The sequence below is a fragment of the Python bivittatus genome, unplaced genomic scaffold, assembly GCF_059951505.1.
Source record: "Python bivittatus isolate LINGU-HERP-01145 unplaced genomic scaffold, Pbiv_v1 ctg000590_np1212, whole genome shotgun sequence".
NCBI classification, from domain to species: Eukaryota; Metazoa; Chordata; class Lepidosauria; order Squamata; family Pythonidae; genus Python; species Python bivittatus.
This window is the reverse complement of record NW_028277086.1, coordinates 2,167,665-2,195,344: the sequence shown is the minus strand read 5'-3', so window position 1 is coordinate 2,195,344 and position 27,680 is coordinate 2,167,665. Positions and strand designations below refer to the sequence as shown.

The window sequence follows — 27,680 nt, the reverse complement described above, 5'->3', positions numbered from 1 at the left end:
GCTGGGTTATTTGTGGGAGTGCCTAACTCTGGTTAGTGCTGCCTGTCCTGCAAAGTCACATAGGGTGAGCATGCTCCGAGTTCCCTCATTAAAGCAGTGTCATCTAAAGGCACCTGGGAGACATACCTTTTCTATGCACAAGTTCCACACCAAGGTTAGGGTAACCCCAACCCAATTAGGCTTTCATAGACCCGTGAGGACTTGGCGCTTCTCTCCTGCCTTGGACCAAGATGCTGGACAAGCTCCTTCCGTTGTGAGAGCGAGCATGTGTTATACCTAGCCATGGCTATGTGTTCATGTATTATTGTGATTTGTTATATTGTATTTTGGGAAAGTTGCTTTTTTTAGTTTTTTAATCAATGTATGTTGTCCAGAGTCACAATTTGTGAGTGGGGAGGCCTTACAAGTTCTCTAAATAAATGCATCAATAAATACATTCTACCAACTATGCAGCACACAGACACAAACATTTATTTTCAGATGAATTCAATCTTTTTTTTTTTTTTTAACAAAGGAAAAGAGGACTATCTTGTAGGGGAAAAACCGGATAGAACTTTGCATTCTGCCTCAAAAACAATGCCGTAAAACTGCAGTCAGGTGCACCACACCCCTCCACGTTGTGTTAGTCACAAGTTTATTTGTATTGGCTGGAAGCCACAGAGAGCCACACAGACCTTGCCAAGATCAGATTCAAGTTTTGAAGCAAATCAGAATAAGAACTACGAATCTAAAGTTTGAGATTAAACAATTGATAAAAAACAAGCTAATGAAATCCTATTTCCTAAAATATTAGAACAAATAAGCAGAACTGGATATCCAAATAAGGTCCCTGTAAAAGGTGTGTAGGTCTCTCGGCTAGTTCTGCACCTCTGCTGACTGAGAAAGGCACAAATCTATCCCTCCTCCTGAAAAGGCTCCTGTTCTGTTAGGACCCCAAGGGGCTGTCTGGGGATAAGGGAGGCCTACTCCCAATATAACCTGTCCCACAAATACATCAGCAACATTTTAGACACCTCTTGAGCTGGTGGCCTTCTGAAACGTTTATTTAACGCTGTTTGGAATCTTGGAATCTTAGTACCAACCAAGCTTCTCTTTGCTCAGATATCTGCCAGAGGATGACATCTTCATTTGGTGCCTTCAGAGGGTGGGACTACAGAAAATTCTGGGAATTGTAGTCCCAGGACATCTAGAGGGCCCCAGGTTGGGAAGCCTGGAGTAACATTTTCTGGTGTTCAAGGTGATACCCAAGTAACATATCTAACAACCCTATAAGGTATACAGGCATCTCTCATACTGCAGGTAGAACATTTCATCTAATATCAAATACAGGACAATATGAAGTAGAAAAGACATGGAAGTGGCAAATGTTCTTGGAATCTTGTATGGTCTTAGGTATGTAAAGTCACCTCTGAATTAAGGATTTACGGCCCGCAAGAAGATGCAGGGAAATTTGCAGCTATATCATCAAGATATAGCTTTCAATTCTCCAAAGTTATTCTGATCTGAAGTCATTCTGATCTGATAATTGACTAAAACTTACTTTCCCATTTCCTGGGATTCCATTTTTTTTATCAAAGCAAAACCAAAAATTCATAATCGGGTGATCAGTGTTGGCATGTACCAAAGACAATGCTATACCCATCCTATTCAACCCCTTATGTGGCTATGGGGCCAGTATGCAAAATCCAAAATGGTCACAGAAAGAGAGTGCCTAGAAAAGCATTGCTTTTACAGGGCTTCTCTAGGACTTTATCTCCATTGTAGAAGAGGAGTTAGTTTAACTCTTTACACAACCCAGATCTGTTCGGGGTTACTTCTACCCCCGTGAGAATTCATTGGCTCGCTTTTCCTGCTTGCCAGAAACATTCACCTCATTTCAAGATTCAGTGAATCATGATTCTCTGTAAATGTTTTGCTCAAGAATGATTGCAGAGCAAAATAATTCTCAAATCCCACAAAATCTTGACTTGCTAAGGAACATGTCTGGCTGCTGACCGGTGCTGCTCTTTAAACCTCAGTGCATTTAGGAACTTGGCTCTAGAGAAGTTTGTGGTCACTTCTTTCTGCTGAATGCATGGGAACATGCAGATAACATTTTCAAAGCAAACTACAGGAGGATTAATAGGGCCAACTCATCACTGTAAAAATACTGGAAGATTTATTATAGGGAAATGAAAGACATAAGAGGACTATGAACTGCAAAACTTTATGCTATAATAAATATGTTAGTCCGTTCTAGGTGTCACAAAACTATAGTTAACATGAAGAATAACAGAGATATGTAGAGAGGGCCAGTCTCTCTTCCACTAACACTGGCCGCCCCCAACAAACTTGGGAGTAATCTAAGAATGTGATAAAAACCTATTACTAGCAGAGGTAATCTGTAATCTATGTTACTTTGAGCAGGATGTAATCAAAGACAGTGTATATTTATTTAACTAAAAACAGCAATTAGATCAGGAAAGGTTGCAACCTATTCCAGAATTACATCAAGCCAGTCTTCCCCAACTGATGTGTTCCAGATGTGTAGTGATAACTCCCAACATTTGCTATCTCAACTCATCAAGGAGCACCAGGTTGGGAAAGAATGTTCTAGGCATTGTCTTAATTTTGGCATTAATGGCTATTTTTGCATAATGGATCTTTCCTCATATTCTGACAGCACAGAGCCATGAGGGACTTCATCCTCTTGTCTTTACATTATGTTTTTGTTCTGCCCACTTGCTGCAAAGGAGGCTGTGATGTTCCTCCAAACTTCCTGAGACCCCCTCCCCACCACAGTGAAAATAATAAGAAAGAGAAGTCTGGTGATCTGATGGTAGCACCCCCGCAACATAGGATGGACTATACCAGCCCCATCCATTTCTAATCCCTTTTAACACCTAACTCATGTGGCTGCAGAGCAATCAAAATGGAGGCAGCCACAGAGCTAAGGTCTAGACCAGGGTTCCTCAACCTTGGCAACTTTAAGACGGGTGGACTTCAACTCCCAGAATTCCCTAGCCAGCAAGGTTGGCTGGCTGGGGAATTCTGGGAGTTGAAGTCCACCCGTCTTAAAGTTGCCAAGGTTGAGGAACCCTCATCTAGAGAGGCCCTGTCTTTTGCAACTGCTGGTCAACTGGTCAGACCACATGCCCAAGAAGTTACTTCCACCTCAAAGGAAAACACATCTCTCTGGGACTAAATCTATTGAATTGTCTGGGTCAACTGGCTGGGTCTTAGAATTTGTATAAAATGATTCAAGGCTCCCACCACCACGAACTGTTAAGAACTATCATCATCATCATCATCATCATCATCATCATCATCATCATCATCATCATCAAATTTAAAACTTAAATATTTAATTTAAATTAAGTGTAACATACCTACAGCCCCAGTGAGGTAATAGATAACCCAGTGCAGCAACATAAATCAGGACCTCCTATTCCAGTTAAACCTATCTGAGGCAATGGCTACCCTAAGACTTAAGTCCTCACTGCTCCACCCAGCCGGCCTTGGCCTTTCTCACAAAGCTAAATAAGTTTAGTCCTGCTCAGTCCTTGGATGGGAGATTGTAAAGAAATTCTAGAGGTACGAGCTACTTTGGAAAATCAAGCCAACATCATGGAAGAGGCCAACAAGAAACTCTTTCTGTATTATTGCCAAGATAACAACATGGATGCATCCATCAATCCTTAGCTGAAGTTGTCTCAAAGGAAACTTCACGTTTTGTATCAAAATGGACTATAGAAAAGAGGCCAAAAATTGAAGTATTTCCAGTATATATTTTCTGTCCAGAGTTTTCTCTCTCTTGGCCTTTGAGGACCTGATGAGTCCTGCATCCCAAAAACTAATGGGCGTGGCCAAGAATTGGGTTTCAATTTGTTTGCATTTAGCTAAAATTACGAACAGCAAACAAGATTACCCTTCAGTTATGCTTGTAACAATCTTCCTTTCCGTCACATCAAAAATCACAATACAGCGGTGTTCAACACTGGAGATTTGGGGGGGGCACCCAAGGCTGTGGGGGTTCTGTGGGGTTTGGGGGTTCAGCTTGGGCTCTTCTGACTGTGTCCCCCTCTCAGAAAGTGTTTGCTACATTACCCTCCACTGACCAGCAACACTCAACGTCTTCAGCCTGAAGTCTGTTCCGTATAAGATGACGAAACACAACGTTGAGTCCAGCTTCCGGGCTTCTTCTGGATAGCGTTCAAAATCCCTGGAATTCTTCCCAGGCCGGATCTCTTTGATTTCCCTGATGTCCACTGTGGAACAAAGGAGAGAGAAATGACTAAGCTTAATATTTGAACAAAGACTTAGCCTGGTTCTACATACTAGGCAGCCTCTTTCCTCCTGTGTATTCCTGGTGGTGTGAATCACACTTTTTTTCGAGGCTGCAAATTGCAACCATTACCGCATCCTTTTTCCCCCAGCATCATGCAGAACAGATCCTAATCTGTGCTGATTAGCCTGGAGTTCACCCCACCACCTGGTCCTCTTTTCAGAGCCAATCCCTGAGTCCCAGAAGATCAATACCTTCTTCAAATTAATCTAAATTTGAAAAATCACCCTCAGAGGGTCTAATTTTCTGGTCATCTCAACGCTGGATCACATATTAACTGCGAGGGTGCTTCCCTCCACCAACAGAGATGGTTGGCAGTGATTCTTTTAACCCCTGCCCAGAGGTGCAGCAACAAGGAATTTGAGAACGAATTCTCACACCGCCTGAGGGTAACGTGAAAACAGATCAGGCAATTTTCCAAACAGGGTCTGTCCCTTCCCAAAAAGGGCAGGGGGCAAGGAGTTCCCGTCTGGGCCAGCAAAAATAAAAAGTGCAAAACGGTTTGAATGCTGAATCTGTAAGAAAGATTCAATTTCTGTAGTATTCTGTTTCGGCTTCACAACCTGTAATTTCAAGGATGCTTTCATTATGGCGTAGGACAGTGTTTCTCAAACTCAGCAACATGAACAGAATCTTGCAAGTCTGATAGTACAGATCTCCCGCCCTCCCTATTTACCGCCTGATCAGTTAGGGCAGGTCCCTTCTAAGTTTCTTTCTCTGGCCGTTATGCAGCTGCGGGCTGTGCCCCCTCTTATCTGATCGTTCCCAGGGCAGCGTCTCTTCCCCCCATCTTCCAAGGTCGCCCTCACATCCCATTACAGCCTGTGAGCAGGATCTAGATCAGTGTTTCTCAACCTTGGCAGCTTGAAGGTGTGTGGACTTCAACTCCCAGCCTGGCTGGGGAATTCTGGGAGTTGAAGTCCATGCATCTCAAAGTTGCTGAGGTTGAGAAACACCGGCTTAGGTGGAGAGCCACAAAGCTGCATCTTCTACAAAGTTTTTCCAGGTCACCTGGTGAAACCCAACCGATCTACATCCGCCTCTGTCCTCTCCATCTGTTTCCCCTTGAGCATCTTATCTGCCCCCTCGCTTATCTCTTTCCCCTCTCCTTCTGCTCATCTGTGCTTCCTTCCGGCTATTTTCCTGCTCTACAATAAAGCTGAACGCAACCTCCTCTCGTCTGGGGCCTTCCGGATGGGATGGACTACAATTCCTATCGCCCCTAAGGCTGCACGCCTGGCCTTTTAAGCAGGTTGGGTTTTTTTAAAACTCTTTTAGGAGAATTTAAATATTTACTCAGGCATGCTTAGCCGTGTCTTAACCGTTCCATTTTATTTGTATGCATCTCTCTGTGCGTAGAAGGTGACCACAGCGTGGATGGACAAGCAGAACATAATGCTAGGAAAAGAAGAATAAAAAAGATGGATGGATGGATCTGGAATTGATCTTGGGAACAGCAAGGTGGAATTTAAGAGGAAGGGAAGGTTGGGCTGCATTTAACCTTCGGGGGGGGGGCGGGCAGGCAAGGCCACATTGATGCCAAACAGGGACACAGTTTTCCCTAGGTTTGGGAGACCAAAAGTTTGAATCGTGTGTGTGTGTGTGTGCACACACTTAAGACTTCTCACATGCTTAATGCCGTAAGGTTTCCATTAGAGCTTTGACAGGAAAACTGATTTTCACTAATAGTGGTTGAAGCTATAAAAAACAGGATTATCAAGGGCACAAAGAGCTCTGGCTGCAAGTCCCTCCCATTTAAAATAATCATGCACCGCACCCCTCTTCAGGACCAAAACGTCCTAATTTATTTAACCATCCTCTTTCTGCCATCCTGTATGAAACCCTGAGGAACAGAAGCCTCAGTGCTGTAGAAGTATCCTGCCCATCAAGCGGCTTTTTCAGAGGTTGCTGCTGCTGTTGGGAGGGGCAAATCCGGCCCACTTCTGGGCCCCCAGCCCAGATGCTTCAAGATCAGTTCCTCTGCTCTGGGATCAAACCCGCTGCTTCTTACTCTCCTGGGACTCCTGTCCTGCTCCACGGAAGTCGCGTTCTGTCATTTCCTGCCTAATTTCTCAGCAGTGTATTTGGGGTTAATAAGATGCTGGGTGCTGCATAATTGAAGGAAATGGGTACAATTCTGTCCCCACAAGCTGTTTCTGGTCTTGCTGTCCTGCGGTTTGGTGATGAAATGCTCCGTGGATCCACTGCATTGTTTGGTAATAAATAACAGCAGCAAGCTTCATCTGCCCTAAAACATGAATGGTGCATTTGGGAGATGAACATTTGCAAGGGTTTATCTCATCGCCATAGTTCTCTACCCCCACGGGGGAGGGTGGAAAATGGACGTGTCCCCCCGCCAACCTGTGCATGTGAACACCAACCCCAATTTGTTCTGGGGGGAAAAAATTGCAAAGGAATAAAATGGGGGAGGCGGTGAAAAACTCGCAGCCTGTTCGATGCCAGCTGGAAGTATAGCAAAAATGCCTATTGCACAAAATGGCAACTTTGAAGGCAAGCTGAGTGACTGGGAAAAGCGGGTGGCTTGTGTCCTGTGAACCCCGCCAGCGTGTGGCAAGAGTGCAGCACAAGCACAGCTGTAAGGAGGACACCCAAAGACACACACGCCCCCCCCCGCGTGCCATTCTTTGTTTTTCTTGTTCCTGAATTCATTCTGTCGCCTGTGATAAAGGGGACGCCCCTTCCCTAACTGGAGCGGAAGGGTCTGGGGTCCTCCCATCTCCTAAGAGGGTGCAGGAGGATGAATCCCTAAGAGAGCAAACGCTGTCGGCGGGTGGATTGCCCCCCTCCCCTTACGGTACTCTCTTGCGCCAGTTTGTCTCATGGTAGGTAGGCCTGGCAAACAGCTGGCTTGGATGCGAATAACTGCTTCCATCGGCACGTTGCAAGAAAGATCCTGCGCTTGTGGAAGCATTCAGGGAAGAACAACAGACAGGAAAAGAATTTCTAGGACGAAAGGCAGAAGAGTGACTTCATTCACGGAGCTGAACCTCCCATAATTAATCTGCCTCACACTGGTGGGAATGACCACCGCAGTTCTCCCCAGCCTTCCCATTTCAGCCTTCCAACTTTCCCAGGGATTGGGACACATCAGGATACTGGCACATCCAACTCTCTTCCTGCATCTGTGGCCACCTCCATCACTTGAGCTCTCCATCAGCCTGCGAAGGGTTACTTTTTCGAGACGAATCTTTCCATAAAGAACAACACCCTCCAGATTACAGAAAAACAGACTGCCTAAGAAGGCCTATTATTCTGCTTTTTTGCACTTCTTCTAAATGAGCTGTGTTTTAACATTTGCTTTTACCGTGATCAGGTTTGTTTTAAGTGTCCTCTTGTAAATGGCTCTGTCAGAAGGACAATAAAAACAATGGCCACAATTAGTAATACCTAACAATAGTCCGTGATCAACAGTTAAAGTAATTCTAAAGGAGAACCGTTATTCAGATAACCCCAAAGATGGGGCATACAAGGAAAGGTGGTTTAAGGTGCGCAGAACAGAATTGCCAACGGAATGAAAAACTTGTTGACCCAGATGAAACTCTGTTTACATCCCCGGGACTCAGCTCCTCAGCAGATTTTGATTTCCACTTCGGTTTACTTGAATAATTTAAGTTAGAGATCATTAGGACAAATTGCTAGAAAGCAGGGGATCTCAAGGTGGGGGGGGCGGGTCAAAAAAGTCAATACGGTGGCCACCAAAGCCCCATCCCTTTCTGATGTGCCCAGCAAGCTCCCCGTCTCGCCAACCTTTGCAGTGACCAAACCAGCTGCCCTTCTCCCGGACACTTTTCTCTCTGGCACAAGCGGAGGAGATACGCAGGCGGGCTGCTTCCCAGATCATTTTTAATGCCGTTATAAACCCAGCAAAAGAAAGCAAAAAAAATGGAGGGGGTGGAGGCAGGATTAGCGCATGGACCGCCTGAAAAAGAGATGGGAAGAGGTCTCCGCTGCTGCCGAGACGGACTGACACAGCCAAATTATTATCCTGCCCGCCCAGAGCAACGTGGGACTGGCCCCCAAATGGTTCGCTGTCTGCAAAAAAGGAACAGATGCCTTAAAAAAACGCCGCCCCCGCCGCCCCCCTCCCGGAACGGTCACCTCCGAGGATCAACAGAGCCCGATGATTCACAGCTCCAACCAGAAGGACTTTTCATTTTCTTCGGCATTATAAATAGGATTGAGTGTACTTGGAGACATTTCCGGCGTCTGGCAGAGCCTCCCGCCCCAGAGACCTGGGTCAAACGCGGTGCCAATTCTTTCCCGCATTGATGGCTCAGAAAAACTCGCCCCAGACTTGGCATCTCTTTCTGCGGCTCTCACCGCCCCCCTTTCTGCTTCACCCCCTGGGATCTCGAAAGGGGGGGACAGCAAAGAGCCAAAGGCGACCAAGAAGGCAGTGAATCCAGATCTCGCGTGACCCACGAAACAGTTCACGGGGCATTTGGCGCCATCTTCCAAGGACCTCGATGGCTTCTGAAAACTCCCTTCAACCTTAGCTGGAGAAAGCTCCATGAGTCACATCCCCCAGGAACGGCCTGTCCTGCTCTGCTTTATATTTCATTCAGAAAGCTGTGAAACGGGTCCAGGACCGTGAGTCTCACAGGGCCTCCTGGCAGGCACTTCAGAGAGCGTGAGCAAGAGCCAGACAACCCACAACTGGCCTATCTTGGGGCAGCCCCCACTGGGTGCCACCACTAAGAAGGTGCTGCAACCGAGGCTCCGGCTACTTTTACAGGAGAAGATACAAAATGCAGATCCCAAAACCTCCTAGATCAGTGTTCCTCAACCTTGGCAGCAACTCCTAGAATTCCCCAGCCAGCTTGAGGTTGAGATACACTGATCTAGATCCTTCTCACAGGCTGTAATGGGATGTGAGGGCGACCTTGGAAGACGGGGGGAAGAGACGCTGCCCAGGGAACGATCAGGTAAGAGGGAGCACAGCCCGCAGCTGCATAACGGCCAGAGAAAGAAACTTAGAAGGGACCTGCCCTAACTGATCAGGCGGTAAATAGGGAGGGCGGGAGATTTGTACTTGCTAGTTTCTGTTCATGTAGCCTTACAATAAAGTAGAAGCAGTTCATCTGGTCATGGTTCCTGTCTGGTCTACCCGGGAGGGCTGACACACGGGCCACCTCCAAGCCGGGCCCCTCCAATCTGGGACCTTTGTCAGGATTTTTATTTTTGCTGCGCTCTGCACAAACAAGAGTGTTTGTGATTATCACTCTACACGACAACCTTTGCCTCCGCTGCCCCCCCAAACAGGCCATCAACGGCTCAAAGTGCGAGCCCCGACGGGCTGCTTTTAAATAAACAGGTGGCTGAACAACGTGGTCACAACAACATTTGCAGCGAGAATCCCATTCAATAATGTAGTTTTTCTCAACCTTGGCAGCTTTAAGAGGGGTGGACAGCTGAAGTCCACCCCTCTTAAAGCAGCCAAGATTGAGAAACACTGGAATAATGCTTTAGTGGGGGGCATCCCTTTTAAGCTGGTTTCAAATTAATTTAAATGGTCAGTTCCTTTAATGATTTAAATAGCAGGCAGTCTAGGCTTTGCAGAAATGGCAGCCCTCTTTAAAACAAAAAAAAGGAATCAATTTTACACAGTAATCACTTAGATTACTCTCTGGTTAGTCTCCAGTTCCTGGGGGTGGTTTCGGCTCATCCATTGAAATTACAGCTGTCTGCCTACCAGGAGCCCTTTCAATGTAAACTTTCTCTACCTTTCTGGCCACCCTCATTAACTTCTCCCCACCAACCACAGCTGGAGAGGGCAGACAGGTTGCGATTTTTGGCTCCGCATCTGGACCCAAAGGGTTTCCATATCAGCCTTTGCCAACCTGGCACCCTCCTGGTATGCTGAGACTGCAACTCCCAGAATGCCAAGCCAGCACGGGCAGAGACAGAGAATTATGGGAATTATGGTGCCAACGCATCTGGAGTTCCATAACTGGACCACTGGGCATCACTTATCAGCACGACAGCCCGGCATTTGAGGGGGCAGACAAAGGCTGGCATTACACTTGTGCCCCGTGCCCAGACAGTCACAATATTTACATCCTTGCACATTTACAGCTATATCAAGCATTACTGCTGTTGCAAATGCTCAATGTAGGTCTTTTCATTTTTATTTTGATCGACCCCTTGCATCTTTTACTCATTTTTAAAATGATTCTTCTCCTTATAACAACTTGCTTTTCCATCAGCGGATAAGTCTTCGTGCTCCTATGGAATGCATCCCAAAATAAAAGTCAGCTTGACAATGCAACAAGATTTTGTTATTTATGGGGAAGCATGGAAAAAGTTTTAAAAATCTAAACCTTGGACACAGAAAGAAATGACTGAGGCCAATTTATCAATCAACCAGCACAACATTTTCATGTGTTAACACATCTCCAGCACAGCAGACGAGCCTTAGAAGAAAACACGAGGTCTCCATGTAAATCAGATGATTTTAAGGGAGCAATTTTTTTTTTAGAAAAGTTTATCATCTGGCAAGTTTATTTTTATCCTGTTCTTTCATGAGGCTTTCTTCTCTTTGCAATAAGATAACTTGAATTGGGAAGGAGAGGCAAGTTTCCTAAATGCATAAAGCCACATTATATAAGTGCAATGCACCCAGAAAGATTCAACTCCCCCCAAAAAATCCAAGAGGCATCTTACGATCTCCTTGTGGAAAGAGTTTAGACCTGCTTTTGATATCCCCCATCTGATGCCCAAATGCCTACTGCTACAATACACCCTTTCCTAACCTGATGTCCTGTGGCTGGTTGACCACAAATCCTCCACCCCAGGCCACCAATTTCCAAGGGCACCTTAAATCCCAAGCATGTATGACATCCAAACGTGTTCTTCAAATCTCAGTTCCCAACTTCACAAATCAGGATTCCAGATCTGGAACCTTCCAGACTCGTCAAATTCCCAGCAGAGCTGAAAAAAGGGCGTGTTCTGGTGCTTGTGTGTCCACATTTCTGTGCGCTGCGCCTGATACATGGGTGTGCAAGAGGCCCCCACCCAGGGCTGACATGCAGCCCGGCCTCCTTAGCAGGTTTCCACCAGGCAGGGCGGCCCTGGGGCAAAGGATTCCTCCCTCGTCATGCGTGGCGTGCCAGAAGGGGATGGAGATCCGTTCCCCTCCTTGCTGCAGAAATCTTTCTTTCCATGCAAGGGGCAGATCCTGCTCCTCCCTGAAGCACGGGGGAAGGAAAGGGCCCAGGATGTTGCCGCTGCCGGAGGCAAAGGGCAAGAAAACCCTCCCACCGGACTGCCTGGGCAGAAGCCGCCTGGACCAGGGTCATGGAATCAGATGCCCCTGCCGGGAGCTGGGAAGGGCGTGGGAGAGCCACATGCCAGCTTAAAGAGAGCTGGCCGTGGGGCACCCAGCCCACGGCTCGGTCCGGGAAGAGAACGAAACAGGTGGGGGCCACGCAGGACAGAAGGCCACCAGGCTGCCACCGCCACTGCCCATCCGTCCTAAGCCCAAAGTTTCTGGAAACCGAGCGTTTAAAGTTCTGGGTGTTCTCCTCCTCCTCTCTGCAAAATGCCATGCTAGCATCAGGGAAGGACTTGGGCCCAGCGCTGGGGAGGGGGGCAAATTCAGCACCACGTCTCTTTCTTCTAAAAAAAAAAAGATTCAGGAAATGGAGCAGGGATTCAGAGAAGGGCTGGTGCTGTTTGCTAGGAAGGGGGAAGAAGACCGGGACGGGGGCTGAGCTATCCTCATCCGCCACCTCCCCAACTCCAGAGCCTCGCTGGTCAAAAACATTGTCTTGCGCTTTTGTTGTGGGAAGCTGGGAGTACCTAAACTCAGCCCAACGACTCAGCCGGGGGGGAGCTGCCCCCCACCTCGTGCAGGAACTGGCAAATGAATAAAGCAGACGCATTTGTGCACGCACGCAGACGTTTTATCAAAGGTCTTGTTTCAAGCCCAGTCTTGCAAGAATTGTGCCCCTGGCAGCCGGAGAGAGGCCCTTGGTCACTGCTGCTTGGGGGGGGCCCAAGCGAGTCCACCAAAACTCAGGTTCCCCAGACTCCAAATTCACACCCTCCAAAGCTCACTGCTCAGAGTTGCAGAGTCCCGGAGAAATCCAGGGACTCAGCACGGACAGGAGAGTGCCAACCCAGTCCCAAAATTTCCTGGCAGAACAAGGTGGGGGGGGCACATGGGGCAGGATGGGGCCCTAAGGGAGCAGGGCAGCCTCTCCGGGATACCCCCCTTCTCCTCTTCCTGGGACCTCTTTGCTCCCCCCACCAGCACCAGGCTACAGAGACATCACCCATGGACAGCTCTTACTAGACCATTTTCTTGGACCGGGCTGAAATTAAACCTAGGGCCATGTGGAATTACCCCGAGGGCCAGAATCACACGTCCAGCCTCTTGCTTCCTCTCGTGGCCAGCTGGATGCTGCTGAGAAGCTGGCCACCAGCGCTGGAAGGTGGTAACCCTAACCTGCTATCTATCTCCAGCCTCTGGTATTCAGCTGTGGACATATGCGGAAGCTCTCCTTCTCTCCTTGTCTCTTACGGCTCACGCACGTTGTCAGCAGCCCACTCCTCCCCTTGGACAGTTCATCCAGCTTTCCTTCTAAGCCACCAAGGGCATTTTGTGATCACGAATTCCCTCTATGTCCTGCTGGTACCCCAAGACAGAGTGAAAAATGCCACCCCGTGATTTCATTAGATCTTGAAAAGGGACTTTTAGCTGACAGACTTTGTCATTTCAGCGAATGAAACAATCCTTCTGCAGAACTGGGGAGGAAGGAAACCCCCCCAGCCCCCCATTCCACTTCCAGCTGGTCTTGCCGGACTCTCGCAGGCAGAGGGCAGGAAAGAGAGTCAGGGGGCTGGCCGGCCACAGAGAGGAAGCCACCGCGGCACCGTGTGCATCCGGACCAGCGTCCGGCACACAACTTCCCAGGGTCTTGCCCTGCAGCCTTACATGTCCTCAGGGGAAGGACCCCCCTCCCTCACCTTCACCCGCAGAGGGTGCTACTTCCTGGCACTGCACACGATGGGGTATCGGCTGACTTTTGCAAGCTGTGTTCCCAGCGTGGCCATCTCTTTCCACACGCCACGGACACCCTCCCCTTTTCGCCACAGGCATGCACACCGGGGCCCAGTGCTCTAGGAAGCTCCTTTGTGCAAGACCAGAGTTCAGACGCATCTTCTGCCCACGTCAAGAGCTTGTGCAGGAGCTCTTCCCAGGCGATCCGTGCCTTGCGAGCGGCTGCTTTGGTTGAATTATTTTTATGAAGAAAGAGCTAAACCCTGTGGGCGTCTTCTTTAGAAAGGGGAGAAAGCTGCTAGGTCCTGACCCTGAACATGGCCAAATCGAAAGGAGAGACGGGTGCTCTGTGGATAACTGTCTCTCCTGCAGCATTTTAGATTATTTATTTATAATTTCAATTTCAATCAAATGCATCAGAATTTCATTGGGGCAGGAACCCTCCTTTTCTATCCTGATGATTATATAATGAGCAGCATAAGGCATATTTGTTGATCTATCCCAGTGTTTTTTCAACCTTGGCAACATTAAGATGGGTGGACTCCAACTCCCAGAATTCCCCAGCCAGTATGTTGGCTGGGAATTCTGGGAGTTGGAGTCCACCCATCTTAAAGTTGCCAAGGTTGAAAAACACTGATCCACACTGGTCCTCTCTGCCAGGAAGAACAGAGATTCACCAGATCCAAAATAATGAGCAAAAATGCTTCTTGTGATAGGCTTGATCCGATGGGAATGAGGCAGAAGCTCATCTTGGGCAATATTCCCACTCTCTGGAATTCGTTGCATGTGAATCCCTTCTATTTTATTAGGCAAAGAAATTTTTATTTCACTTCCAATTCAACTGAAATGGAAATTATTTCTATTCCAGCTTTTAAACAGACTTATTTGCTGAAATAGGTTTTGACTAGGGACTGACAGTGGCATTCGTGTCACAGAATTCATGGAATTAACTCATCTCCTCGGTGCGCGCAATACACCAAACCATAAATCAACCACATGGTTGTGTTCACCTAACAGTCCAAGGCACAGAACAGAACAAACCCCCCAACTGAAGTTAAAACAACACAATTGTCGGGTTTTAAACTGACCTGAACTAAGTTGGGTGCACAAAGCTTTGTTTCGCTCTCCTTTTAAGAAACGTTGCAATCCAGCAGATAAAAGAGGATGTAAGTCATCTTTCCCCACCAGGTAGGCTGGGACTGCAACTCCCAGAATCCCCAGCCTGCACAGGAGAGCCCCTGGGGGTAGAACGGCGGTGTAGTCGCAAGTCCCCCAAGTCAACTCCCAGAGATGCTTCTTGCTCGTCTGTGAGTAGCCCTGTCTCCCCCAAGGCACCCGGGTTCACAACTCGCTGCTGCCAAAATCCAGCCGTTTATTTATTTAGCCACAAACACAGCAATTCTTTGTGCAACGCACAGGGAGCCATGGCGCCCAGCAGGGCCGAGTCCGTGGGCTGGGAGGAAGCAGGCGAGATAGTGAAGCAGGAGATTATTTGCCTTTAGGGACAGATAACTTTCACCTATTCTTATTAGGACTTCTTACTATGAATTAATCTTTTTAGGATTGCAAGGAATCCGGGAGCACCTTTTCCGATCCACAAATCTGACTCAAAGGCAGAAGACATTCAGTGTGTGCTTAGATTTGCATGGGACAGTCTGCAAAAGTTAAAGTGTTTTTATCCCTGGGAAACACGGATCACTGTATTCAACCTGAAAACTGTTTAGAAGCAGCAGCAGCAGCAGGAGGAATCCAACCTTCATTCCTTGGTTTCAGAACAACAGCACTCACAGCACAGAGCTCTGATGTGGCTGAACATGTACTGCTGGCCTCTGAGCTGAGAGCTTCTTCCTTTCTCACCTGTGATTTGGCCTCCAAATTGTTTTGATCATTCGCAACCAGTTGCCAACTGCCCAGGGGGAAGTCAGGATACTCTGCACATGGCCAAGATCATGCTCCATCCTGCCCCATAATACAGTTTGCTCATCATGGCTTGCTTTGTGGCAAGAACACTCATTGTGGTTCATAAACCGTCTGTGATTTGTAGCTTCACGTTTCATGCCAACCCAGCTAGCCACGGCTTACCATCTTTCAGAGAGGAGTCGTGCTACTCAAGAATTTCTGGAGCGCTGCTCCGAAAATTATCATCAAGGGAAAGTCAAAGTAATGCCTCACCTAGTCATCCTCCTCTCATCCTGATCAAAGCTGGGTTCTCCTAAACGCTGGCATTCACTGCCCATTCCTGCTGCTGCTGCTAAGAAGACCTAAGCTGGCACGGAGGGTACGGCCAGGGCTCTGCTTCTGCACTGCTCACTTTCAACTCAGCTGATGAGCCACCCTATTCCCCTTGTTCTGCATTAGAGAGATCCCACCTTGGGTGCTGTGATCCACTCTGGGCCCTGCGCTTTGAGGAGGATTCCAAGGACTGAAACAGGTTTAGAGAAATGAGGTCCTGTGAAGGAGCTGGAAATCTTTAGCCCTGGGAAGGGATGACTGACAAAAGAACATGTTTGCACTCTTTAAACATCTGAAGGTCTAAGCCTATTCTCTGTTGACCCAGAAAGGTCAAGGAATGATAGGTTTAAGACAGAGAATTCCAGCTTCCAACCAAAATGTTTGGGGGAAAAAACACCTGAACAGCAAAAACATTTGGGCAGCGGCTGGATTGCCAGGTCAGAGGCCTTTAATTTGGATTCCTGCCTGGAACAGGGGGTTGGACTTGATGGTCTCAAGGCCCCTTCAACTTTCTGATTCTATGATTATAGGTTTGTGACCAGAGGCACTGAATGGAAAATGGGGTGGAGAATGCTAATAAAATTGGGAGAGGGATCAGAGAGCCGAGGTGGCCAGCACTGCTTATTCCTACAGAACTGTGTTTCTCAACCCTGGCAACTTTAAGACATGTGGACTTCAACTTCCAGAATTCCCCAGCCAGCAAGAATTCTGAAAGTTGAAGTCCACATGTCTTAAAGTTGCCAAGGTTGAGAAACACTGCTATAGAAAGTAGCAGACAAAGGAGAAGCTGGTGTGGTGGGAAGAGCCTTCAACAGGAAGGGGAAGTAGGATAAAAATGTAGAAAATGGAAGTTGTTTCCTGCTCTTTTCTTTACCCATGACATGGCAGGAATCACAGGAGTTGGAGGACACTCAGCGGAGAAGGCTGACTTGGTCAACTAGCCCGAATGCCCCTGAAGGCTACCCGGAAGAACCAAAGATGCTGGGAGGGAGCTGATCCTGGGAGCCTGCTCTTTCAAGGAAGAGGAATCTCAGATTTTGTGCCAGCTCCTATACAATCTTCCAGGGCAGGCCCACACAACCTAAAGTGAAGTAACTAACTCCTGAAGCAGCTGAACCAACACAATCCTCTTCATAAGAGTTCTCCAGCTCTGCCTGGAAGTCACAACTGTTCTTTGCTCTTAGCCCTCTCCTAAGGAAGATAAACAAGGTTTTATTTTGTTTTCTGCATGGCCATTCCAACCTCCCGCTGATACTAACTCATAAACCAGACACCCCTTTGGTTTCCATTCCACCATGTTGTCTAACCTATTTGCACCGAGCTGCCTACCCCAGGGCATGGGAAATTGCCACAAAGGTCTACAGAGCCGGGCAACCTGTGCCCTTTCTGCAAAAATATTTTTTCCCTCAGTGCCAAATATTCCTGGCGTTATCACGCAGCCCTTCCAGGCTATCATCCAAGTAGCCTGGGGCAGGGGAAGGCGCAAAGCGTCTGTGTTTGCCTTTGTGAATGCATTTGAAAAACTGATTTCAGGGTTCATCAACCACCCTCCCGCACTTTAAGAAGAAGAAGAAAGGAACCCAGAGCATTTGCAAGGCGGCCAATGGCCCAAGAGGGCCAAATGTGCTGCGTGGATGTTTCGGAGCTCTGCACAGGGAAACTACAGCCCACATGGTAGCAATGGGGCTGCTTCCTTGGCAGCTTGGGAGTCTAAAACATCCTTCTACCTCTGATACTAAACTTCACTCCCACAAAATTCCATTCATCAGCAACGCGCAGAGCAAAAGGAAGGACCATCTAGCTGAGAAACCAGCGGATTCAAACCACACCAAAGCCCAGAAGCTCCCACAAAGCAGACCGAAAAACAGGGAGCAAACCCCACACTCTCTAGCACTGATGATGTTCCCTAGTTGGGTAATGCAACGTCTGCAAGCAAGCCACCAAGCTCAGAGAGCACCAAGGACTCCACAGCTCAACCCTGAGCTACAGATAGTTACAGATAGCTCTCTTCTGTTGATCCTGAAAAGGAAGGATTTCTGCCTTTTCCCTAAAGCCTGGGGGGCGGGGGGACTTGGGGCGGGAGGGCAAGATGCCCTCTCAGTGTGGGACTACTCTGCAAAAACATCAAAAGGAGGACCATCTTAGGAGAAAAGCTGCCTATAATATTATGGATTTGCGAGTTGCAGCTGTTACTCAGATTCTCAGGGTGATGTACAACTGAAATGTTCTACTGGGTTAAAGGCAACATGAACTACAAAAATATGAAAAACACCATAAAAACACACATCAGATTCTATCTGACCTCAAGCTGCCCGGCTTGAGGGTCAGGAGGGCAGGATGCTCTAGGTCTACTCCCTATAACTCTGGTTCCTGTGCCCCAACATCTAAGGGATGATGAGGGATCTGAGGGAACTTGAGGAACGTCATGCGTGTCATCATGTCATTGTGCAAATGACGCCACCATGCATGGGACATTACGGTGACTTCCCAGCTGCCCATGCACAAGCCTCTCAGGAAACTGCTTGTCTCACCAGCAGATCAAACAAGCCGAATGCAGAAGATTGGAGAACTTGCCGCCGTGCTACAGAATCGGGGTTAGTGCTGCATCCCCCTGCTCAGCTGAGTTTCCAGGGAGGCATCAGCCCTCCGTGACTGCGCTCCACATGCAAACTGTGGAAATGCTGGGATTCAAAAGCACCGTTTTCCAAGAGTCAGAGCAGCAATCACCACAAAATATTCCAGTGCTATTTAAGGAACACAGCAACGTACGTTCACGAGACAGCTCTACGCATCCCGCTGCTTCCTCTCCAGATCCAAAATGTCCCGGAGCACCAAGTGAAGCAGGGGCCTCCTTAAGATGACATCACCTGAGCTGTGATCTCATTCTGGACATCACATCGTCATGATGTCATTACAATGATGTCGCTTGTGCCCCCCCGAGTCATCCTTTAGTTAGTTAATTACTTAATCTGGATGCCACCAAATCTTCAAGATTTCCCAGAGTTTGCAACAATACATTAAGATGCAGACAAATACAATGACCTGCACACAGGGTACAAACCCAGTCAGTATTTCGGGGAGGCAAACAGCGACCCATTTGCAAAACCTTTCATCACCTCTTATCAATTCTCATGGGAAGAAAGGCCCAGCTCTTCCCTGCGAATTCCGCATATCCACATATTTTTAATAAACTTTTTGCTGTTATAAGTTTGTAAGCCATCCTCCAAGCTGGGCAGAAATCTATTATTTGTCTTTAAGCTGTTTTTGATTGCTTGCATGGTTATAACCATAGTTTAGTGCCTTTATGTATTCTTTTAAAGTACACTGTAAGATTCTTTAAAACATGGGTATACATTGAATCAATACACAGAAATAAACATGTTTTCTTCACTCACTGTAGGCCAGATTCAGAAGTCACAACAACGCATGGCACACCACCTCCATATCAAGTCCAAGGAAACAACAGACGTGTCCTTGCAAACACCTGAAGCTGAGCTTGACTTTCCCTTCACCTTAAACAAGGTGATATATTCATGATATAATCTCTGTAAGTGTGCAAAGATAAGGAATCAAGGAAGCCGCCCAGACCAAAACTGATTGCACAGTGTCTAGTGCACCAATTCCATCCTCTCCTCTCCCTTTCATCTTCTTTTTGGGGCAGCAAAAGCCAACTGGATGCTCACAAGTCCGGTCATGATGGGATTAGGACCAGAGTGGTCCGCCACCCAGCCCCTATGCCTCAAGCTCCAAGTTTTCACTCGATCACAAACTATGAGGGCCAGTTCAGCAGCAAGCCACAGCGTCACAAGAGGAGTCAACATTGACAAGATGGCAGCCATATCTACTCACAATCCATTCAGTTGTTGCAACCGGTTTGGGTTATCTTGAGGCAACCTTCTCAAGTGCAGAGGTGATGACAACTTCATGGTTGTGATCACAGAAGAGTGCTAACCTGGTTGGTAATGGCCTAGTAGATAGATTTATGTAACTTTTTAAGCTTGGTTGGTCTGAACTTGGTTATTACTTGGTGGCTTCACATGCTGTGTGTATGCACTGTGTGAACCCAGAAAATGGGTTAATTCAGTCCAAAAGATTAAAAGCGGTGGGTTCACACAGCCTATGAGCGAGAGAAGAGCTCCAGCATCCTGCTTGACCACAAGGAGCCTTCTTTGGACTTTGGTCTTCACAGGTTATGTGGCCCCAGCCTTTGTGGTCGGTGAACCGTGCCATTATTTAGCAGGATGCATGAATTCAGCCTGTTGCGGTTTATTGTATGTGATGCTGACAGAGCCCAAGTCACCAAAGAGCTAGAGGGAACTTCTGGAAAACTCACAGAGTGAATTCCACCTATGGATCTCAAGCAGCTTCAGATGACTCTTTGTCACAGCTCCCATCTGACAGACAGAGAAGGTAAAATCACAGGACCAGCCAGAGTTCAATTGTCCGGTGAACAGACGAAGAAGGGGCAGTTCCTCAATGCCCGCTTTAGATAGCCGTGTACCCTCAGGAGAGGCAGATTAAAAACCCACCCCAAATTATTTAAGTGTCTAAGAAGAACCCCATGGCCGTCTCTCCCATTCCACATGCAAGAGACAGCCGAACCCTGAACCACAGCATCACCCACTGCACCGAAAGGAGCCCAGGGCTCACAGGTTCCTCCGCCCCCGTGCCTTTCTCTGCCTCTCGGCAACTGTCTGATGATTGAGTAAATCCCACATGTAAACTAACAGGCAACACTGAACAAGTTCCAGATGAAACATAGTGGCTGTGGCTCCCTATGACTAATGGCCCCCAAGAGCTTGGCGGTCCCGCGCAAGTGAGCCTGCCATAAGAAGCTAGAACCTCTGACCCATTTAACATCTGCAGTTTTTGATCCAATCCAGCAGCTTTTTAAGAGACTCAGACCAGGGAAGTTTAGGAAAGCCCCGTGATTCTCAGCGGTTTCCTTCCCGAGGAACCATTTTGCTTACAAACGCACAAGAGAGAAACCATATAAACACCTGAAGAGCTTCTGGATCAGAAGAAGATGCAAGCATCCATCAAGGATCTACCACAGCTTTTTGAATCAGCCGGATTCAACGCAATCAGTCACAGTGATGAGCAGAGAGGAAGGGCCTTTGCAATGAGGTCTCTCCTCCCCACGGGACAAAAAGTGGTCTCCTTCATTTCAGATGTTTAAAAGTGCTTAAAAACCCACTTGGACTACCTGATCCGAACTGCAAAAAGCTAGAAGACCACAGAGGGCACCAAACATATGCAGAAAACTCTGCTACCTTCTACTGCAGAGTTTCTCAACCTTGACAACTTTTAAGATGTGTGGACTTCAACTCCCAGAATTCTGGGAGTTGGAGTCCAACACATCTTAAAGTTGCCAAGGTTGAGAAACACCATTCTAATGGCTGTCTGGATTTCTGCAGCCCACCTACAGTAGTTCTGTTTTTGACAAAATATATATTTTTTTCATTATGATCTTGGACTATTTTTCATTATCCTGGCTGTTGGTTTTCAATTTACCTTTCAACTGCTCTGATGCTTAATTGCTTGCTTTTGTTTCAATGCTTTTAAGTTATTTCATTTGCTTCTTTACTGACAATAAACTAGGCTCTGAAATATTCTTAAGCTGCTCTTTAAAGCTGCTTCAGACATTTTTCCCCGAAAGAGAGCCTAGGAACAGCAAACGTAAAACCAAGAGCAAATTGTCCTCACAATGTACAGGATGACAAGGGATCACCCGCTCCAACACTGAAGGGCTACAGTGGGATCAGCCCTGCAGGCCAGGGGGAAATCTCCTGGAGAAGAACGGCAGGAAGTGAGATGGACCCAGCTTCTTCTCCTCCTCCTTCTCCTTCTTCTTTTTGAGGATGAACATAGCAGGCCTCCCTGCACCGAGGCCCCACAATCCCAGATTCCCAGAGCCGAGCCTTTCTCAGCTGGGTGCCCTCCAGCTGTGTGGAAACGACCACCCTTCCTGGACCTCCTGGCTCTGGCCATTCCGGCTGGGAGTTCCAGGACTTGTGGTCCCAACAGCGCTGGAGGCCCCAGCTGAGGTGGGCCTCTTTTGATTCGGCCCATCCGTTTGCCGGGTTGGCTCCCCCCCTCCAGCCAGCCCCGAAGCCCTGGCACTCACCATCGCCCTCCACTTTCTCCGGGGTCCGGCTCCAGATGACCTGCCTGTTCTTCAGCCGGACCTGGAAGCTCCTCCGCTCGGGCCTCTGTGACTTCTTCTGATAGAACAAGGTCAGAATGGTGCCCATCTCCAAGCACTTGAGGACCTGGGCCATGTCCGCCCCAGCAGCGGTCTCCATCCCGGAAGGGTCTTCCAGGAAGCCATTGGTGAAGCTGTTCAGCCTGGAGAGCGACATCGTTCAGCTTTCAGCGCATGGCCAGGCGGGTCCTCGCAGCGGGGGTCTCCTCTGGGCCAGCCAGGCCCACACGGCGGCAGCGGAGTTGATCCAGTCCCCTGAGGGAGAATTTTAAAATGTCCCCCATGGTATCGACAGGGGCAGAGAAGGAGGGAGCAAGGTGTAGGGGATGAATAGGCGGGTGGGAAAAGAGAGGGCGGGCGGGCAGGCGGATGGGAGCGGGAGGGGGCAGACGCAGCGGGCAGGTAGGGAAGGAGGCTGGGGGGGCGGAAGGGAGGGGCGCCGCGCAGGTGGCGGGCGCAGAAGAGGGCAGAGCCGCGCTCCCGGGCGCGCGCCCTGGGGCAGGGGCGAGGGGGCCCCTCCGCGCGCCGGGCGGGGGCGCAGCGCGGGGGGGAGGGGGCGCGAGGGCGCCGGGCGCGGCGCAGGCGGCAGCGGACCCTCCGGCGCCGCGCTGGCATCGGGGCGCTGCCGGCGCCAGGCTGCCTTACCGCGCCGAGCCGGCGGGCATCGCGGGGACGCGCCGGGCGGGCGCCGGGCTCCAGGCCCGCCGGGAAGCCCCTCCGCCGCCGGGCGCGGGTCTCTGCAGCGGCGGGCGGCGGGGGCTGCGCGCGGGGTCCCTCCGCACCCGGCGGGTGGGCGGGCGGCGGCGGGCTCGGCGCGGGCGGCTGCAATGGACGCGCGGAGGAAACGCCGCGGCGCCCGGCCGGAAAGAGCTCGGAAGGAAGGAATTTGGGGAAGGGAGGGACCGCGGGAGGGGAGGGCAGGGGAGGGGAGGAGGAGGAGGGAGGGGGCGGCGGCGGCGCACCGGGCGGGCGAGGGGCGGCGGCGGCGGGCGACCCCTGGAGGCGGCCGGGAGCCAGCGGTGGCCAGATGCGGCACGAGGAGAGCGGGCTTGGAGCAGCCTCTCTCGCCCGGGCTGGGCTTCTCCGGCGCCGGCTGGGCTACGAGGGCGTGAGCGCTCGGCAGCCTTCCCTCTGGGGTCCCCGGGGGGCTCACCGCTGAGGAAGGACCACCCCGGCTCTGGGCCCGAGGGGCGCAGCACGTCCGGCCCCTCCTCCCCCCCCCCCGATGCAGAAGGGGTGCCGGCGGGCCGCACCGAGCCTGTTCTGTGACGGGTTCTCCTGCCGCCCAGCCGGTGCCAGCGCTGCCACGGTGGTCAAGGGGTCGCCTTGTGCGCAGCGTCCTTTGGAGATACCCGGCCTCCAGGGTCTTTGGCGTCCATGCCTGGACCAGAGTATTCGAGGGGAGGTGCTGCGTCAGCCCCAGGCCCATCTCCCAGCCGGCCAGCCTCGTCCTCCTCCAGGAACCCATGATGTCCCTCTGGGGAAGCCCCCAGCCAGAGATGGCCAGATCCGCAGCCTGCGTGAAGAGCTCTGGGAGGCCTGTCCCGTCCTCCTTTAAACCATCCAACTTGGGAGCCGTATTGGTTGGCCTACCCGCCCCCCAGCAAAGCCCTCATGTGGCTTGCTGGATTACAAATCGCACTTGGTTGACCTCAAGCCCCAACACTGTGACCCAGGAAGGGTTCTGACAGCCAGAGGCCACCGTTCTTATTTTGGACGGTCAAAGGCTGCAATGGATGAGTGGCCTCGGGGTTGGAGGAGAATTGAAGCCTTGCTTTACAATGCTTTGCGTTTCCCGCCACAACATGGCAGGTCCAGGCTCCCAGTGAACCAGCAAGGTGGAAGGGCGTTAGGGTGTTAGCAAAGAGAGCGCCCATCCAGAAGTTGTGGACTGCACAAAAGTAGAGCCCCTGGAAAGAAGAAGATCACCGAGATGCTGGGAGGGGTCCTCAGGAGCAGCCCAGAGCGGTTCAAGAGAGAGCAAGAGAAGGACACCTGACAAGACCTGAGGGGATAGACGACAACCCCCTACCCCTCAACAAACCTCAGACCGCCTGCTTCCTCCAAAGACAGGGATTATTGGGTCAAGAGTATCTCCCACAAGGATGTGAGGAGGAGAGCATGACCCAGAGTCAACTAGTTGTAAGGGCAATGAACAAGTTCTGTAAGTATATCTTAAACTTGGCACAGGACCACCCAAGTGTACACATGGGGGTGGCTCAAACCAAGGAGTAGGTAAGGCAGTTTTTTTACTGGACTAAATAGGGATGTGACTGTGCAAAAAAATTGTGACATTTGCCAAAGGGGGGCAAAGACAGTGAGGACAAAGTGGAAACACTGTACAGCCCTTGCCTGTTATGGAAATAGCCTTCTAGAACAGTGTTCCTCAACCTTGGGAACTTTAAGATGGGTGGACCTCAATACCCATAATTCCCCAGCCAGCATGGGTGTTGAAGTCCACCCATCTTAAAGTTCCCGAGGTTGAGGAACACTGTTGTAGAGAGTTGCAAGAGACATCTGGGGACCGATCAAGCCAGGATTCATCTCAAGAGGAAGCAGTATGTCTTAATACTTATGGACTAGGTCATCAGATGCAATTCAAGTAAGACCACACGTGTGAAGCCCCTTAAATGCAGAGCACAATCAAAGAAGCAAAATTCATAGAGATTTCATTTAATGAGTTTTAGGGCCAAGAGTTAGGTGTTAAGAAAACACAACCTTGAGAACTGAGATAAGGACCCTCCAGCCTTCATTTATTAGTGCATTCAATAAGATGTGGTCTCTTTGAAGATTTTGAATCTCTTATTCCCAGAATATTTGCACCAATATTTATCAATCATCCTTACCAATCACCAACCCAATGAGAGAAATACTGTTCTCTGTGGACTTTTGGGAGCTAAATTAAAAACAAAGCCTTCCAATTGCCATCTGTCTGGACCCCTGTGCTTCCAGACTGATGGCATTGTATAATCGATGGAACCCAGAGTGCACCAACCCTCTGGCTGGGCAGATACTATGGGAGACAGGCAGTCCCTCAAAGTAACCAGGCCCAATACCACGTAGAGCTTTATAAGTGGTGACCAACACTTTGAATCACACCTGGAAGCAAACCAGCAGCCAGTGCAGCTCGCAAAGCAGAGATGTTACATGGGCATACGGAGGTGTGCCCATCACTGCATGCGGCGCTCCATTCTGGACCAGCTGAATTTTCCAAGTGGTCTTCAAGGGCAGCCCCATTTAGGGCAGGTGGCAGTAGTCAAGCAACTAGAGCATGAGTGCCTGTCCGAAGGCCCCCCGAGATAAAGAGAAGTCAACATTTACCGTGTACCACAGATGTTGGAATTTAATGTGCTCCCCTTTGGTCTTTAGAATGCTCCCACAACCTTCCAAAGATTGGTCAATGAGCCACTTGGGGAATTAAATGACAGCATGGAATATTAGCCTTCTGTGGAGTTGGGAAGACCCAAGTTTTCTTCCGTGCATCGGACGAACGTGTTAGATGAGCCATTTCCGTTATGAGAGTGAGTCTTTGCTACGTCCAACCTTGGCTATGTGTTGATCGTGTTTTGCTATATTGGTTTTCTGTTGTATTAATTTCTGACTCGACTGGGTTTTGTTTTGTTCTTAATTTTTACTGAATACCTTGCCCAGAGTCACACATTGTGAATGAGGCAGTTTTATAAATTCTATAAATAAGTATTTTGATGGCATGCCCATCTTTTCAAACATCTGGAAGCAGGACCTGGAACGACTGGAAGCGGTCTTCTGATGCACCGAAGAGGCTGGGCTCACCATCAAGGACAAGAGAGGTCCATTTGAACTAAATCAGGTAGTCTTCATGGGACATGGGTGGGCGACAGAACTGTATCTCCTCTTGAAACCAAGATGCACGCTATTGGGGAATGGCCTGTCCTCGTAAAGGAAACCTAGACACAATCATTCCTGGGCCTGGCCAGTTATTAATAGACAATATCCTAAGCAATACCCTGACCAAGGAACTACCGGGGGGCGGGGGGGACACCAACATGGGCAGGGCAACCCACTGTATATAAACAGAGCAAACCCCACTCCATTTTAGCACTGAAGATCTTACCTAGCTGGGTAATGAAACGTTTGCAAGAAAACAACCAAGCTCAAAGAACCTCAAGGACCCCACAGTTATTAATAGAGGTTTGTACCTGTGTCAGAACACATAGGACTGAAAATAAACAGCCAAGAAAAAATACCTCTGAGTTCTGATTAGTAAGATTTATTGAGAAAAAGATTAAGGTGACAGCACAAGAATTCTGACCAGGACTTTAGCTTTCAAATGAGAGCCTTATATATTAAAAGTATATTAGCAATTAGGACAGTCTCTCTCAGCCTTGACAGCTTTCAGAGGTGTGGACTTCAACTCCCAGAATTCCCCAGCCAGCAAGAATTCTGGGAGTTGAAGTCCACACCTCTGAAAGCTGCCAAGGTTGAGAAACTGAGTTGGAGTCTAGCTTTTTGGGGCCTGTTCTTTCGGTGAAGGGGGATTAAGCCTGTGCTTTGGGGTATGTGAGCTCACACAACTGCTACTAGCAGTGTGGGAATCTGCTCTCGCACAGAGCACGGCCCAACTGCAGCATGTCTGAGTTTCACTGGTCTGTGTCAGGCAAAGAACGGTATGCCATTGTATATGACGCCCTTGAAAAGCTACATCAGCTGGAACTCAGAGCTGGCTACGGAGCACTGAAGTGGCTACCAAAAGCCCACCCAAGAAATTTGTGCACTGAAATTCCAGAGAAGACCTAAGTGGTGGTGGTGGATACACCCACAGATTCACACATCCATGAGGGAGACACGTTCTTTATCATACACAAAGTCAGATTAAACCCAGCTCTCTTGCTCCTGGACATAAGAAAAAGAAAGTTTTAAAACAGAGGCAAAAGTTGTTGAACCAAAGCAAGAAAAATGAGGGATTTCAGATTGCTCCCCACAGCCTCTGATTAAAGTTAGGAGATTTGAAAGAATTTGAAAGGTATTTCAGAGGTAGTTTCAAATGGAAAGCTGAAAGGAATTTGCAACAAAGCTGGAACAGTTTGGGGAGACATCTGTTTCAACAGTAAAAACAACTAAAAATTTTCAGCCAGAAATCATGGTAGGGTTAATTTCTCTTTCCTTGGGTTAAGTGAAATCTAATTATCCTTTATTTCTCTGTACAAGCTAACATGGTTTCAGCTTTTACCCATCCTTCAGGGTAGGCAGAGGGATATTCACTTAATTTATATTCTTCTTCTAATATAAAATAAAGTTGTAACATCTTTCATCTCACAGGGAGAACGTCATTTGATCACTGCCATCCTGTGGCCGGTTGTATGCATTGCACTTTTCTTTGTAAATATTCTTTTACGTTGGCAGCTGTATCATCTGGAACTAAGCAACCTTTTTGTAATTTATCTCCTTCACCACTGAATGTTTCAATTTTCAGTATTTACTGTTACATATGTTTCTACATATTTTCTTCTTTTAAATAAAGTTTGATTTTGTTTACCCCTAGTGCAATTGGTCTGTCTCCCGAGGGGTGGAGGAAGGATAGAGTCACCTACGCAGCTCTATACTACATGTTCAAGAGGTTGCACTATTGAAATTATTCCACCTTTTTGCATTTTTAATTGCCAGAAAGGCAGCACAAATGATGATGGTCCTCTTTCTCACATACAGCAGGGCTAGTGGGAAGATGCTGAATGAGGCTCCCCCTGGAATATAGATCGTGGCTGCAAGAACTCCCAAGCCACTACTCCAAAGGAAAGGGCCTCTCGGAGAGATTTGAAACCTCTAGCCCAGTGTTTTTCAACCTCAGCAACTTTTAAGATGTGTGGACCTCAACTGGCTGGGGAATTCTGGGAGCTGAAGTCCACACATCATAAAGT

At 48.7% G+C, this 27,680-nt stretch overlaps 1 protein-coding gene across 1 annotated transcript in view; it reads right to left on the bottom strand.

Annotated features, from left to right (window-relative positions):
* The window catches only part of LOC103062888 (1-phosphatidylinositol 4,5-bisphosphate phosphodiesterase gamma-1-like), a 62,835-nt gene extending 40,173 nt beyond the window's left edge, over nucleotides 1-22,662 (bottom strand). Inside the window, exons 1-3 of the mRNA XM_088148866.1 lie at nucleotides 22,432-22,662; nucleotides 21,709-22,041; nucleotides 4,098-4,247 (exon numbers count right to left, since the gene is read on the bottom strand). Coding sequence (XP_088004992.1) covers nucleotides 4,098-4,247; nucleotides 21,709-21,943 — 385 coding nt within the window. The 5' untranslated portion in view covers nucleotides 21,944-22,041; nucleotides 22,432-22,662. The remainder of the gene's footprint in view (nucleotides 1-4,097; nucleotides 4,248-21,708; nucleotides 22,042-22,431) is intronic.
* Between the last annotated feature and the right edge of the window lie 5,018 nt (nucleotides 22,663-27,680).